At 37.3% G+C, this 13,971-nt stretch overlaps 1 protein-coding gene across 1 annotated transcript in view; it reads left to right on the forward strand.

Moving 5' to 3' along the window:
• The window catches only part of DNAH12 (dynein axonemal heavy chain 12), a 166,675-nt gene extending 153,679 nt beyond the window's left edge, over nucleotides 1-12,996 (forward strand). Inside the window, exons 67-73 of the mRNA XM_068981725.1 lie at nucleotides 106-294; nucleotides 2,362-2,465; nucleotides 3,862-4,066; nucleotides 8,417-8,554; nucleotides 9,001-9,092; nucleotides 11,397-11,464; nucleotides 12,806-12,996. Coding sequence (XP_068837826.1) covers nucleotides 106-294; nucleotides 2,362-2,465; nucleotides 3,862-4,066; nucleotides 8,417-8,554; nucleotides 9,001-9,092; nucleotides 11,397-11,464; nucleotides 12,806-12,996 — 987 coding nt within the window. The remainder of the gene's footprint in view (nucleotides 1-105; nucleotides 295-2,361; nucleotides 2,466-3,861; nucleotides 4,067-8,416; nucleotides 8,555-9,000; nucleotides 9,093-11,396; nucleotides 11,465-12,805) is intronic.
• The last annotated feature ends 975 nt before the right edge of the window (nucleotides 12,997-13,971 follow it).

The raw sequence follows: 13,971 nt of genomic DNA on the forward strand, positions 1-13,971 counted from the left end.
TTGATGTTTAGTTGATTTTTAACCCTTTTCGGTCTGCACATGTCTACCTTATGAATTAACGTACCCAATTAAACTGTAATGCTTGTTGAATTTATTTTCTGGTAGAAACTTCCTTTTACTCAACACCCGGAGATATTTGGATTACATGAAAATGTTGATATCTCCAAAGATCTTCAACAAACGAAAATCCTCTTTGAGTCCTTGCTTCTCACCCAAGGAGGCTCCAAACAAACAGGATCCTCAGGAAGCACTGACCAGATTCTACTAGAAATTACCAAAGATATTCTCAACAAGGTAATATTTAGCTTAAAATGTGTTACTTGGAATATAACATAAATCAAAATGGGACTGAAATGTCAATCTGAAAATTCCAGGTAGCAACATTATGCCTGAGTGAGGTACTTAGCTTTTCTGAACATTAGTTTCCAAACTAGAAGAGTGGTGATAGTAGTGCCACCTGTGTAAGGTTCTTGTGAACATTCAGGGTATCATTAACTTGAAGCGCTTTGCATAATGCCTGGCAAATATTACGTTCCTAGTAAGTAGAGTTGTGGGGCTACTGAATTTCTTAGCATTTCTAAATAAAGATGGTGGAGCTACTCTTTTTTTAAATGGGGGAAACTGTCTGAACTTGCTGGTTCAAGAATGGAATGCTTTAATCTAGACCTTCAGAAGTGAGGAGGCACAGGGAGGTAAAAGCAGCGCTAAATTAGCAGCCACAGCTTCCCCCCCCATACTGCATTCCAGTGTACTTTGCCCTGGGAGAATGGAATGGTGCTCTCTTTTGTCACTTTTTTCTGCCTTAAATTGAATAAAGAACTACTAAGAGGACTTTATAGCCCCAAGCAGAGATCTTCACAGCTCCTCTCCAGGATGAGCACTATAATTATCCCCGAATTTCAGCATCAGGCACTCTGACAGAGCACAGCCTGACCCTGCTCTAACTGCCTTGTAAGTCCACGGATGGCGCCTAGTCTCCTCTCCCAGTCGGTGCCCTTGCCTTATACCACCCTTAAGTAGAGCCTACTCAGGCCTAGAAGCTTCAGTCTGGCTATGGCCACTGGAGACAAGTAGTGAGCAACATTGCCTGCTGCCCTAGGATGAAAGCAAACTAACGTTCTCCCGCCTCTACCTGTGGACTGCTGCTTCTCACCCCCAGACCCTTCTGCTTGTGTGAGTTATGTCTTTGGGGAAAGGTTCTTGTCCTCTCAAAATGGTGGCTCTTACAAGACCCCAATAAGAAGTTACCTGGCAATGGCATATGGGACTTAATTGGGGTAGAATGGTGTGCTGACCAACAATTGGTGTCATGCTTTGAATGATGCCGTCCAGTATGACCTGGAATTCTTTTGCACCACCAAGGGCCATCACCTGGGGATAGTCTGGGTGCTCAACATTTTAGTTTGGCACGTTCCTCATAGGGAAATTTCTTGTAGGGAAATTCCTCTAAGAGTGCAAATGCCAGTGTCAGGGGGCCTGGTCACAGCCCCAAAGTCCTCGTTATCACTTCTTCTCAACCATCTCTGAGATGCCGCATTAAAATCAGATACTCAGTGACTTTCTTTCTCCCTAAGCTCTGAAACCTTGCTACACTTACACATTAATTATTTGGTAGTGGTATAAACAAAGCTATTTTGAGCCTGTTGATAATTTATTGAAATAAATAGAAAATAGTTGTGAAATGATATATTGGTTGTATTAATGGAAAATAAAATCCAATTTACGAAAGAAAATTATACAACTTTTTAGAAATATATATCTTCTACTCAGTGCTATATCCTATAGGAAAGAGCATGGGCCTTAGTGTTAGAGACCTATGGGTTTAAACAGACTGCTTCGGAACTGTGTACCTTCAGCCATTTACTAATGGCAATGGCACCCCACTCCAGTACTTTTGCCTGGAAAATCCCATGGATGGAGGAGCCTGGTAGGCTGCAGTCCATGGGGTCGCTAAGAGTTGGACACAACTGAGCGACTTCCCTTTCACTTTTCACTTTCATGCATTGGAGAAGGAAATGGTAACCCACTCCAGTGTTCTTGCCTAGAGAATCCCAGGGACGGGGGAGCCTGGTGGGCTGCCATCTATGGGGTTGCACAGAGTTGAACACAACTGAAGCGACTAAGCAGCAGCAGCAGGAGGCATTTACTTCACCTCTCTGTACTTAAATGTTCTCATCTGTAAAATGGAGATAATAATAGCCACCTGAAACTGTATGGCAAGGATTACATAATATTTGGAAAGCACTTAGCATAATTCTTTGCACATAGTAAATGCCTAATGTTAACTATTATTGATATTATAGCCAAATGACACTGTTCATTTTGAGAGTAATATGTGATCTTCAAATTTTATTCTCTTAGCTACCAAGTGACTTTGACATTGAATCAGCACTGCTCAAGTATCCTGTGAGATATGAAGAAAGCATGAATACTGTGTTAGTGCAAGAAATGGAAAGATTTAACAAGTAAGGAGCTCTACACCCAGTGATTCAGAAAGCTACCAGCCAAAGTTGATAAAAAGATACACCAGTATTGAATCAAAATTTTAAGAAAAAATTATCAAAACTTTCCATTTCGTTAGAATTTGTCTCCTTTTCCAGAGTTGCATACTGCCCCAGAAGGGAGAATACCTTTTCTAATGTAAAAATGATGATGAAAAAAGAGATCTGGTTAAAAATATTACTGGTTAAAAATATTCATTAGTCATAATTTTTCATCCATCTATTGCTCTTCTCCTCAGGAAATAAAGCTGGAATGACCATTATCTAAGCCTTTGTGTAGATACATATTTAGTCATTTTTCTGCCCACCTTCTTCCTAAGTCTACTCTAGATTGGTTAGGTACACTAAAATAGCAAGCAGATTATTTGCTTTGAATGTTTAAATTGAATTTTCTAAAGCTCAATACTGGCTTAAGGAATGGAGAATTGTTTTGGTTATGAATTTTCTAGTGTTTCCAAGTTTAACTTTCCAGACTTATTGACTTTTTAAAATAAAAGATATTAAAACCCTATGATACCTTAATGAATTTAGTATCTCTTATACAAAGACTTATACATCTAGACTTACACATCTTATATATCTAGACTTGCCTGGTGGCTCAGTTGTAAAGAATCTGCCTGCCAGTGTAGGAGACATGGGTTTGACCACTGGCTCAGGAAGACCCCCTGGAGAAGAAAATGGCAACCCACTCCAGTATTCTTCCCTGGCAGATCCCATGGACAGAAGAGCCTGGCAGGCTACAGTCCATGAAATCACAAAGAATCAGGCATGATTGAGCGACTAAACAACAACAACAATACAAAGACCATACGTGTTTGTACATAATAGCATATTGTCTCTCAGCTGCTTAGGCTTATGGCCTAAAACCCTCACTTGAGGTATATTTATGATGTTCTTAGAATTTTGGGCCTAAGTGGGAAGCAAAGTACTCATAAGGGTATGAATGAATATACACTTTAGATTTTTATGCAGTGTTACCAAAAGTTTGAACCATTGCATTGTCCCTTTATAACTTTTCCCATATTTGCATGTCACCTGTAACATTATTTACCTGATATTTTCCGTTAAATCATTCTCTGTTTAAATTAGCCTGGTCTTAAGCAATAATACCCAGAAAGCAATTTTGATGTGCAAGTTATATTATTTTCTATATTTAAAAATCCATACATAATAATTAAAATGAAAAATGTTCATCCAAGTATCACCTAAAATTACCTTACATTATGAAGTGGGAGGTGACCAAATTTTGGGAAATACTCCCATAAAACCGTGAATGATATCCTGCTCTTTCTTCTGGATAGACTGTATATTGATATTTATTATCATATATATGATGATAACATAATTGCTTTCCTTGCAGCTTAATTAAAACTATACACAGCACTCTACAGGACCTTGAAAAAGCTATTAGGGGTGTGGTCGTGATGGATTCTGCGTTGGAGGCACTATCTGGCAGTCTGCTTGTTGGAAAGGTTCCAGAAATATGGGCGCAACGCTCATACCCAAGTCTTAAACCCCTAGGAAGTTACATCACAGATTTTCTAGCCCGGTTGAACTTTTTACAGGTTAAAAGTTATATATAATTTATACATACTATTTCATTTTTCTGCTTGACTGAAGAGATACTAGAAATTGCCTGTGGTCACTTGAATGTCTCTGAGTTAGATGAAATGGATAAGTAGTTTCATGGTAATCTAACTGAAGTTTTAGAGTATTGAGAAGTACACGTATTTGAAAGTGCTAAGTAGAAAATTAAAATGTTATGTTACCCAAACTCAAGTAATACGTGACAGTTATATTTCTGAAGATTCTGTTTGTGGTTTCTGTGACCACAACTTGGTCTTATGATTTTGATGCTGACAGTAAATCACAAAAAGAGCCTGAGGCTTGGATTCATCAATAATTGGCCATTATATAGAAATCAGTGCCTCTTATCTCTTATCTCATAAAGCCAGGGAAAAGGTGAGTGCTTTGAAATCTCTAAACCCTTCACCCCCAAACTCAGAGGTAAAGGATATGTGGTTGATGCTTACATGGGGATAGTTGGTGGGGAGAGCCCCCAGAATACATTTTGGAAATTCATATATATGATCTTTCAGTTTTCAGTTGCCCCTTTATTATATGAAAGCTCTATTAGTTTTACTATAGAAGCTAATAATAAAACAGACATATTTGTGAAGATGTGGATAGAGAGGCTTTCTCATAAACATCCCTTTTTAATTTCTGCCAGTCTGATAGATCAGTCATATCTTATTGTTTCAAGTTGAGTTTCTTTGATTTTTAGTGAGTCTGTGCTTCTTTTTGTATGTGTACTTGCCATTTGTATTAATATTTTCTCCTGTGAATTGCTATTCATCTCCTTGATCAATTTTTCATTGGACTATTTTTGTTTCTTTTTATAAAAAATTTGAAGGTTACTTTCCATTTACAGTTATTCCCAAATGTTGGCTTTATTCTCCATGTTGTACCAATACCCTTGAGCCTGTCTTAGCACCCAATAGGCTGTGCTTCCCAGTCGTCCATCCCTATACTGCTGCCCATCCCCCCAACTGGCAACTACTAGTTCTCTATTTTTGTGAGTCTGCTTCTTTTTTTTATTTTTGCTATACTTAGTTTGTTATATTTTTTAGATTCCATATATAAGTGATATCATACAGTATTTGTCTTTCTTTGTCTGACTTATTTCATTTAGCATAACATATTTCAAGTCCATCTTTGTTGCTTCAAATGACAAAATTTTATTCTTTTTAATGGCCAAGTAGGATTCCATTGTTTGTGTATACCCTGTCTTCTTTATCTATTGATGGACACTTAGGCTGCTTCCACATATTAGCAATTGTAAATAATGCTGCTATGAACATTGAGGTGCATGAGTCTTTTCAAATTAGTGGGGTTTTTCCCCCAATATATATCCTAGAGTGGAGTTTCTGGGTCATATGTTAGTTCTCTTTTTTAGTTATTTGAGAAACCTCCATACTGTTTTCCATACTGCCTGCATCAATTTACATTCCCATCAACTGTGTACAAGGGTTCCCTTTTCTTCACATCTTCGCCAACATTTGTTATTTATGTTCATTTTGGTGATAGCCATTCTGACAGGTGCAAGGTGGTATCTCATTGTGGTTTTGAACTTGCATTTCTGTGATGATTAGTGATGTTGAGCATCTTTTCATGTACCTCTTGACCATCTGCATCTGCTGTTCGGAAAAATGTCTGTTCAGTTCTTCTGCCTATGCTTTAATTGGGCTGTTTGTTTGATGTTGGGGTGTATGAACTACTTATATATGTTGGGTACTAATCTCCTCTTGGTCATATCATTTGCAAATATTTTCTCCCATTCAATAGGCTGTCTTTTCATTTTGTTGATAGTTTCCTTTGCTATGCAAAAACTTTTAAGTTTAATTAGGTCCCATTTGTTTATTTTTGCTTTTATTTCTTTTACTTTAGGAGACAGATGCAAAAAAATCTGCTGCGATTTATGTGTTAGTGTGTTCTGCCTGTGTTTTCCTCTAGGAGTTTTATACTTTGTGGTCTTACATATAGGTCTTTAATGCATATTGAGTTTATTTTTTTGTATGGTGTTAGAGAATGTTCTAATCTCATTCTTTTACATGTAGCTGTCCAGTTTTCCCAGTTAACAATTATTGAAGACACTGTGTTTTCACCTCCTAATAATTCTTAGAATTAACAAATTAAACAAATGAATGGTCTGGAGTTTTTCCCCCCCTTTTCTCATTTCTCTCTCACTGTTCACCCTGCTTATCTTCCTTTCCTCCAGCCTGTGCCTTTTTTTTTTTTTTAAGTACTTTGCACACTGGCTGGCATCTCAGATTAAATCTGGAATCCAACATTTAGTATGTATGTGACTTTGAAGAAGATACTCATCTTTTTGCACCCTGATTTCCTCATTGGCAAAATGGGAGGAATAATACCTAACTCACTGAATTATGGACTAAATGAGGTGATGCATGTAAATCACCTAGCTCCTGGCATGCACTAAACAGTAAATGGTAGCTAATTCAGAGATTTTATGGATATGTAAGTAGCTGATCCAGACATTCACGACATTCTTGGCTAAATGAAGACCTGAAGTGAGCAAGGGGATGTTCTATATACTTGCTTTCTGGGTTCTTACAGCTTTCTCTGCATGGTGCTCATTCTGCCTGGCTTGTACTCTTACTGAGCTCCATCTTTGTCTTTACCTCTTCTTGATCTGGCAGCTTGTACAGTTGCAACATCTCCAGCAGTGGTTTGTTCTCTTCTTCCCAGGAAGCAAAGCTGACTCCTTCCCATAGTGTGCTGCTCACTCAGAGCCAAAGTTCATTTTATTGATTCATCTGTTCATTCAAATGTGAATTGAGACTCACTTTGTCCAAAGCATCTTGTCGTTAGACAGGGTTGCCAGGTTGCCTTCGGTTTGCCAATAGCTCTCAGATGATACCCTATGTATCTAAGAAAAAGTTAATTCAGTATAGTAAGGGATGTGTCATAAAAGACCGACATGTAAAATGCTCCGGGAATTCAAAAAAGGGAGAGAGTTTTTTTAACATAAGAAAGCAGTTGGTTTTTGGATGAGGTAGCATGTGAGCTGGTCTAAAGGATGAATGGTTTTGGACACTGCAAATAAAGGAAGAGGGCTTAGAGACACCTGTAGGATGAAAGACAGTATATCATTTAGGATTGATTATTTAGTAAAATTTTTGATGAAAGCAAAAATTAAATTCATTCCTTCATGTAACTGAAAAATCCAGGGAGTAAAGTGACTCCAGTCAAGTTTTGACCTAGGGTGCAAATGCAGTTACCTGATCCTGGCATCTTGCCCTTCATCGCTTGGCTTCAGTCTCTGTGGGTTAACTCCACTCTATGTTCTTGTTTGATGGCAGCAGGATAGCAATAGAAGCTCTGGCCTCATATCCACAAAACTGTTTAGAGTGAATCTTTTTCCCCAGAAGTCCCAGCAAGAGTCTGTACATCTCTGGCTTTGATTGGGTTACATGTCCATTCCTGAATCAGTCACTATGACTGGAGTATGATCAGCTTGGCATGAATCACATGCCCACGCCAGAAGGTAGAGCTCCACCACCAGAGTGGCATTTCACTTGAAATGTTAGGAGGATTCATCCCATAGAGGGATATGAGTCATGCCACTTTAAGATAAACAGAAAAAACAGAAGTTTACCAACTGCAGAGAAGAGGCCACCATTTGATCAGAATGTCAGATGTTTAAAGGGGAACTAAAAGGGATAGATATATGAATACAATTTGGGACCAGCTTATGAAGTATCTTGAATGGGAGACTTGAGGTGTTTTAGGCTTTACTTTGGTAGGGTAGTAGTAGATCACTGAAGTATTATATGAGACGTTGAGCCATCCAAACCATGCATGGAGAGGTGTACTCTGGCAGCATCATTATAGATGTATTGAGCAGAGAAAGGGAAGAAACAAAAAGAGGTACACATGATTGGGAAAGAAGACCAGTATATCTAAAGTGGGGCCAGAATCATGGTGCGGAGGCAGGGAGGTTAAGAGAATCAAGGAATTGGAACCAACACATGAGGGCTGTAGTTAGACAATATATAGGATTTCTAAAGATGGCTGCTTTTGAGTGGGATTAAGTAATATAGTACACCCTCAAATAATTTACATTTGTCTTTTTACAAAAGATTTTAATCTTTCACAACAAATAAAGTTTGTTTTATTCAGGTTAATGTTAAAATTAGTTTGAATTTCCCAAGAAGAGTAACGGGAAGGGATAAAAGGTAGGAGGGCCAATAAAGGTTGTATGTGTGGTGTCAGGAAAGAGAGTCCTGTGATGGAAAGTGTGGGCAGCATACACAGAAACCAGAATCAGTAACTGTATGTCAGGTAATTCTTGAGTAAGTAAAAGGAACATAATGTTTGTTTTTCCTTTATAGGACTGGTATAATTCAGGAAAACCTTGTGTGTTTTGGCTCTCGGGCTTCTTTTTCACCCAAGCCTTTTTAACTGGAGCAATGCAGAATTATGCCAGAAAATATACCATTCCTATTGACTTACTGGGATATGAATTTGAGGTACAGTAAACTCCTTAAACTCCAGAGCATATCATTACATCAAAGGCATGTATTTAAGCAAGGAGGACATTAGGAATTCATATTTTTATTGCCCATTGCAAATAATTCTTCTTCTTTCCATTCTTTGTATTCATGAAGAAAGTATATAGTATTTGCCTTGCTGTCTCCATAAGAGAATTTTTATACATCTCTATTCAATTCAAATAATCCAATACTGCTTTTCTATTTTAGTGGAAATCAATATGATGTACAGTAAAACCAGATAAAATACTTTAAAAAGAACTGTATTATTTTAAAATTATATTTCACTGAGAAAAAAGTATAGTTTAAGAAGCTATTATATGGACAAGTTTCTCTGAATGTGTTCTGAAAATTTAGGTAATACTTTCTTAATGAGACATTTACCTAGGGAGGAAATCTCTACTAGCATTTGTTTCTGCCTTCAGGTTATTCCTTTTGATACCTCTAAGGAAGCACCAGAAGATGGTGTTTATATCCATGGATTATATCTTGATGGAGCCCGCTGGGACAGAACAAGGTCAGTAGTTTCAACTGCAAAGACTCTTTAGCTGTAGCTGAATCATAGGTGAGATAAGCTGTCTGCTGCCCTTCACCCTTGCCATCCTCCACAGCCAAAAGGCTTCTTCTAGAGAATATGACAAGTAATAGATAATATTAGAATTCTTGCCATAAATCATTATTCAGGCTGAAGCAATTAGTGAGTGAGTAATTTTAGGTTCTGAACAATTTTGAGTTAATATTTCAATGGTCTTACCAGTAGAAAAGTTAGTTGAATTTATTTTCCTTCTTCTGTTTTATGAGTTACCTTCTGCTTTGTAATGTGTAGGAGCACCTCACTTTTAAATAATTTACAGTTATAGTAAAGGTCCCATTTCTACTGGTGAATGGAAAACTTTTTCTTATATTTTGATGATATAATAAATAAATATTTAGAATAAATACTGAGGGAATACCCTGGCTGTCCAGTGGTTAGAACTTGGTGCTTTCACTGCAGTGGCCCAGGTTCAATCCCTGGTTGGGGAACTAAGATCCCACAAGACATGTAGCACAGCCAAAATAAATAAATACTGAATTTCCAGCATAGGAAACTAATCAATGCTTAGATTTGTGTGTGTGTGTATGTGTCTATGTAAACAGACAGATAGATAAGAGAGAAAGGGGAAGATTATTTCCCTTGGAGCTCTGCTCTTTAACAATCCATTACTTAGCATAATCTTCTATTTCCAGAGTCAGGGTTAGACTTTCCTATCAAGGAAGGGTTAAAAGTCAAGGAAGGGAAAATTGCTTAAGAAGGAGCATGAAGTCAACATCACTCATTATCAGAGAAATGCAAATCAAAATCACAGTGAGGTACTGTCTCACTCCAGTCAGAATGGCTTCGATCCAAAAATCTACAAACAATAAATGCTGGAGAGGGTGTGGAGAAAAGGGAACCCTCTTACACTGTTGGTGGGAATGCAAACTAGTACAGCCACTATGGAGAACAGTGTGGAGATTCCTTAAAAAACTGGAAATAGAACTGCCATATGACCCAGAAATCCGACTGCTGGGCATACACACCAAGGAAACCAGAACTGAAAGAGACATGTGTACCTCAATGTTCATCGCAGCATTGTTTATAATAGCCAGGACATGGAAGCAACCTAGATGTCCATCAACAGATGAATGGATAAGAAAGCTGTGGTACATATACACAATGGAGTATTACTCAGCCATAAAAAAGAATACATTTGAATCAGTTCTAATGAGGTGGATGAAACTGGAGCCTATTATACAGAGTGAAGTAAGCCAGAAAGAAAAACACCAACACAGTATACTAACGCATATATATGGAATTTAGAAAGATGGTAACGATAACCCTGTATGCGAGACAGCAAAAGAGACACAGATGTATAGAACAGTCTTTCGGACTCTGTGGGAGAGGGTGAGTGTGGGATGATCTGAGAGAATAGCACTGGAACATGTATATTATCATATGTGAAACAGATTGCCAGTGCAGGTTCGATGCATGAGACAGGGTGTCAGGGCTGGTGCACTGCGATGACCCTGAGGGATGGGATGGGGAGGGAGATGGGAAGTGGGTTCAGGATGGGGAACACATGTAAACCCATGGCCGATTCATGTCAATGTATGGCAAAACCCACTACAATATTGTAAAGTAATTAGCCTCCAATTAAAATAAATAATTTTTTTTTAAAAAGGAGCATGAAGGTGGTTCTACAGAGATGGTCCTAAGACAGGGATATAAGGAGAGTTAGCTGCACATAGCTCATGTGATTATTTCTCTCTTTCATTTTCTTCATTCTTATGATGTTTCTCTTAACTTACTTTTTCTTATATATGTATTCATCTTTTCATTTCTTTCTTCCTTCCATCTTATAAGCAAACAAATATGCAATGTAACATAGGAAAGATAAACTACATTTTCTAGATAGCTCTATGTTCGAATCCTGACACTGGCACTTAAGAACTCTGTTACTGTGAGAAAAGTACTCAGCCTCTCTGAGTCTCCACTCTTCATCTGTGAAATAGGAATTGGAATGGGGCCAAGAGTATTGTGACGGTCAAATATAACAGCATAGTGCCTGCCTCATGGACATTACTTTTAAAGTGGCAGTAATTGATATTTGTCCACTATTTAACACATTACCTTTCCATAATTTTCTTCTGTTTTTCTCAATTCTTCATTGCCTTTTACTTGGTTTTGTTTTGACATTTTTTCCCTGCATATCTCTGGTCCTCTCTTGTATTAAAAGTCACAATTTCTAAGATGCAGATTTCGTTTTACTTCTAATAAACATCTATCAATTTCTCTTCACAGTGGATTGCTTGCTGAACAGTACCCCAAACTTCTGTTTGACCTGATGCCCATCATATGGATAAAACCAAGTAAATATATTTCTAACAAAACTTTGTAGAGTTGTATGGAGCATAATGATAGATATTTTCAACTGCTTTCCAAATAAGTCTCTGCTCAGACCTATTAGATTTGTTCAATTATAGTAAATACTGATTTAATCTTTATATTGGAAATATATTGCTCCCCCTTTTTGTGTTGCATTTTTATTATTTTATGACTATTATTTTGCCTCTTTTTGCTCTTATCACATGGGATATAACATTTTCTTTGCCCCTCCCCTTCACTTCTCCAAATCTAGAACTTCCCATCAATATTTTGATTCTGAAGTGCCTTTGTACACATTTTAGAGACACAGACAGGTTTGACATATAGTCTCCAGTTATTGACTAGAGTTTTCTGGCTATAAGAAACTCCTAGGCCTAGGAACCAGCCAGGTGACCCAAGCCTCTAGGGGTGTAGACCAGCTTTGCCCCCTTGTAAAACCTACTTGCTTCCTCCTTTTTGACATCATCATTTTCCCACTAAATGTGAACAATGAGCCTCAAGGCTCATTCTTTTGTCCTTCCTCTCTATTTTTTAAAATTCTCAAATAACTGTAAATGAAAACATTTACAAATCACCCAATTACCACTCAACCTACTGTTTTTATTTCTAAAGCAGTTCATTTATAACTATGATGTGGCCTCAGTTTAGAAAGATTCCTGATATCTCATATCTGGCTTTGCAAGAATTGTGTAGAGATTCTTTTTGTGAGTTAGTGTATATTTCTGAGTAATAACCTGGTGAAAACTAATAGTAGCTTCAATTTCTTCTAATTTATGGATTTCTTATATTAGAACTCTAAGCAACTGTGTTTCTCTTTTTGCGTCTCCCCCATTACCCATGCTGTGTTTTGTTTCTCCGTTTTTTTAAATATAAATGTATTTATTTTAATTGGAGGTTAATAACTTTACAATATTGTATTGGTTTTGCCATACATCAACAAGAATCCGCCACAGGTATACACGTGTTCCCCATCCTGAACGCCCCTCCCTCCTCCCTCCCCGTACCATCCCTCTGGGTCGTCTCAGTGCACCAGCCCCAAGCATCCAGTATCTCCTAAGTCCTCTTGAGTGTTTTCATACTTGCTAAGTGATCAGGTCTTTAAAATCACGTACCATATTGAAATCACTCACCTTGTTTCACAACCATTGTTATATGCCAACTATGAAAAAAGGAAAGCCAAAAGAACAACTTTAAAATATTCAAATATCATAATTGTGGTCTGAGATTTAGTACTGGTCATTTTATTACAGGACAAATAGTTGTTCTTTTAGTACCAGTGACTGTTTTCCCTTTATCAAATGACTGTATTTCCTTTTTTTTTCAAGCTATAAAGTCTAAGATCGTGAAGTCGAATGCCTATGTCTGTCCTCTTTACAAGACAAGTGAACGTAAAGGAACTCTTTCCACCACAGGACATTCTACTAACTTTGTCATTGCAATGTTGTTGAAAACAGACCAACCTACTCAACACTGGATCAAACGTGGGGTTGCTTTGCTTTGTCAATTAGATGACTAAATTGGACAACTTAATAAAACATCTGAAACACGTTACAAAAGATATTGCCTTTGCTTACTTGAAAATATATACAAGTAATTCTTTTAGGTGACCTTTGTGAATGGTCTTACATTGTTCTCCTCCGTGATATGCCACTCTCAATTGGAGTACAGCCTTCCAGATGGATTCTTGAGATCACAGACAACTGTGGAAAAAAAACATGAAATGTGTATTGGAGTCATATGGAAAATCTTTGAAACTTTTATTTAGTTCCTTTTTTTAGTTTGATATATATGTGAAAAACAGATTTGGGAAGACTAGCTGGATAAAATTTTAACTAATATCAAAAATTATCTTTTTCACAAGTGTTAAGTCATTTCATCAGCTTCAGTAATAATTTACTTTCTATTCAACTATTGTGATTATACACAAACATTTAAAATACATAAATTGTAAATAAGGAAAACACTGAAACAATTTCAGAACTAAACCCCTTCTGTCTTATTCTTAAAACGTCAGATCCATATTTCTCACAGTACCCCTGTGACAAGGAAAGGAAACTTAAGCACTGAGGCTGACAAGCAAAGGCGGTAAGATGACTGGAGGGAGATCCTGCACACTGGAGGTGGTATCATGCTTCTTGGCATTTGCTTCACATTTAATTGGAAATGCCAGGTGGGCTCTGTGTTATTTTTAATAGTTATTATTCTTATTATTTAGTATGCAATCATAATACTAGTGTACATTATCCATTTTTAAACATTTCAACAAAACAAAATTATAGTTTTATTATCTTGTGTGGAGTTAATTCCTTCTTTAAGATTCCCTGGATATTTCAGGCTGCAGCTCTGTAATTCAAAGAAAATGTAGGTGCAGCTTCCCAGTGAATCAGGACCATAGGGACAGTCATTTTTGATAATTCAGTCAGAGCAAAATGTTTGGCTTCTCTTCCATGAAAAATTGATTCTGGTTTGCCATGGCTATGTGCATGAGTCC

This window comes from Capricornis sumatraensis, chromosome 10, assembly GCF_032405125.1.
Source record: "Capricornis sumatraensis isolate serow.1 chromosome 10, serow.2, whole genome shotgun sequence".
Lineage (NCBI taxonomy): Eukaryota > Metazoa > Chordata > Mammalia > Artiodactyla > Bovidae > Capricornis > Capricornis sumatraensis.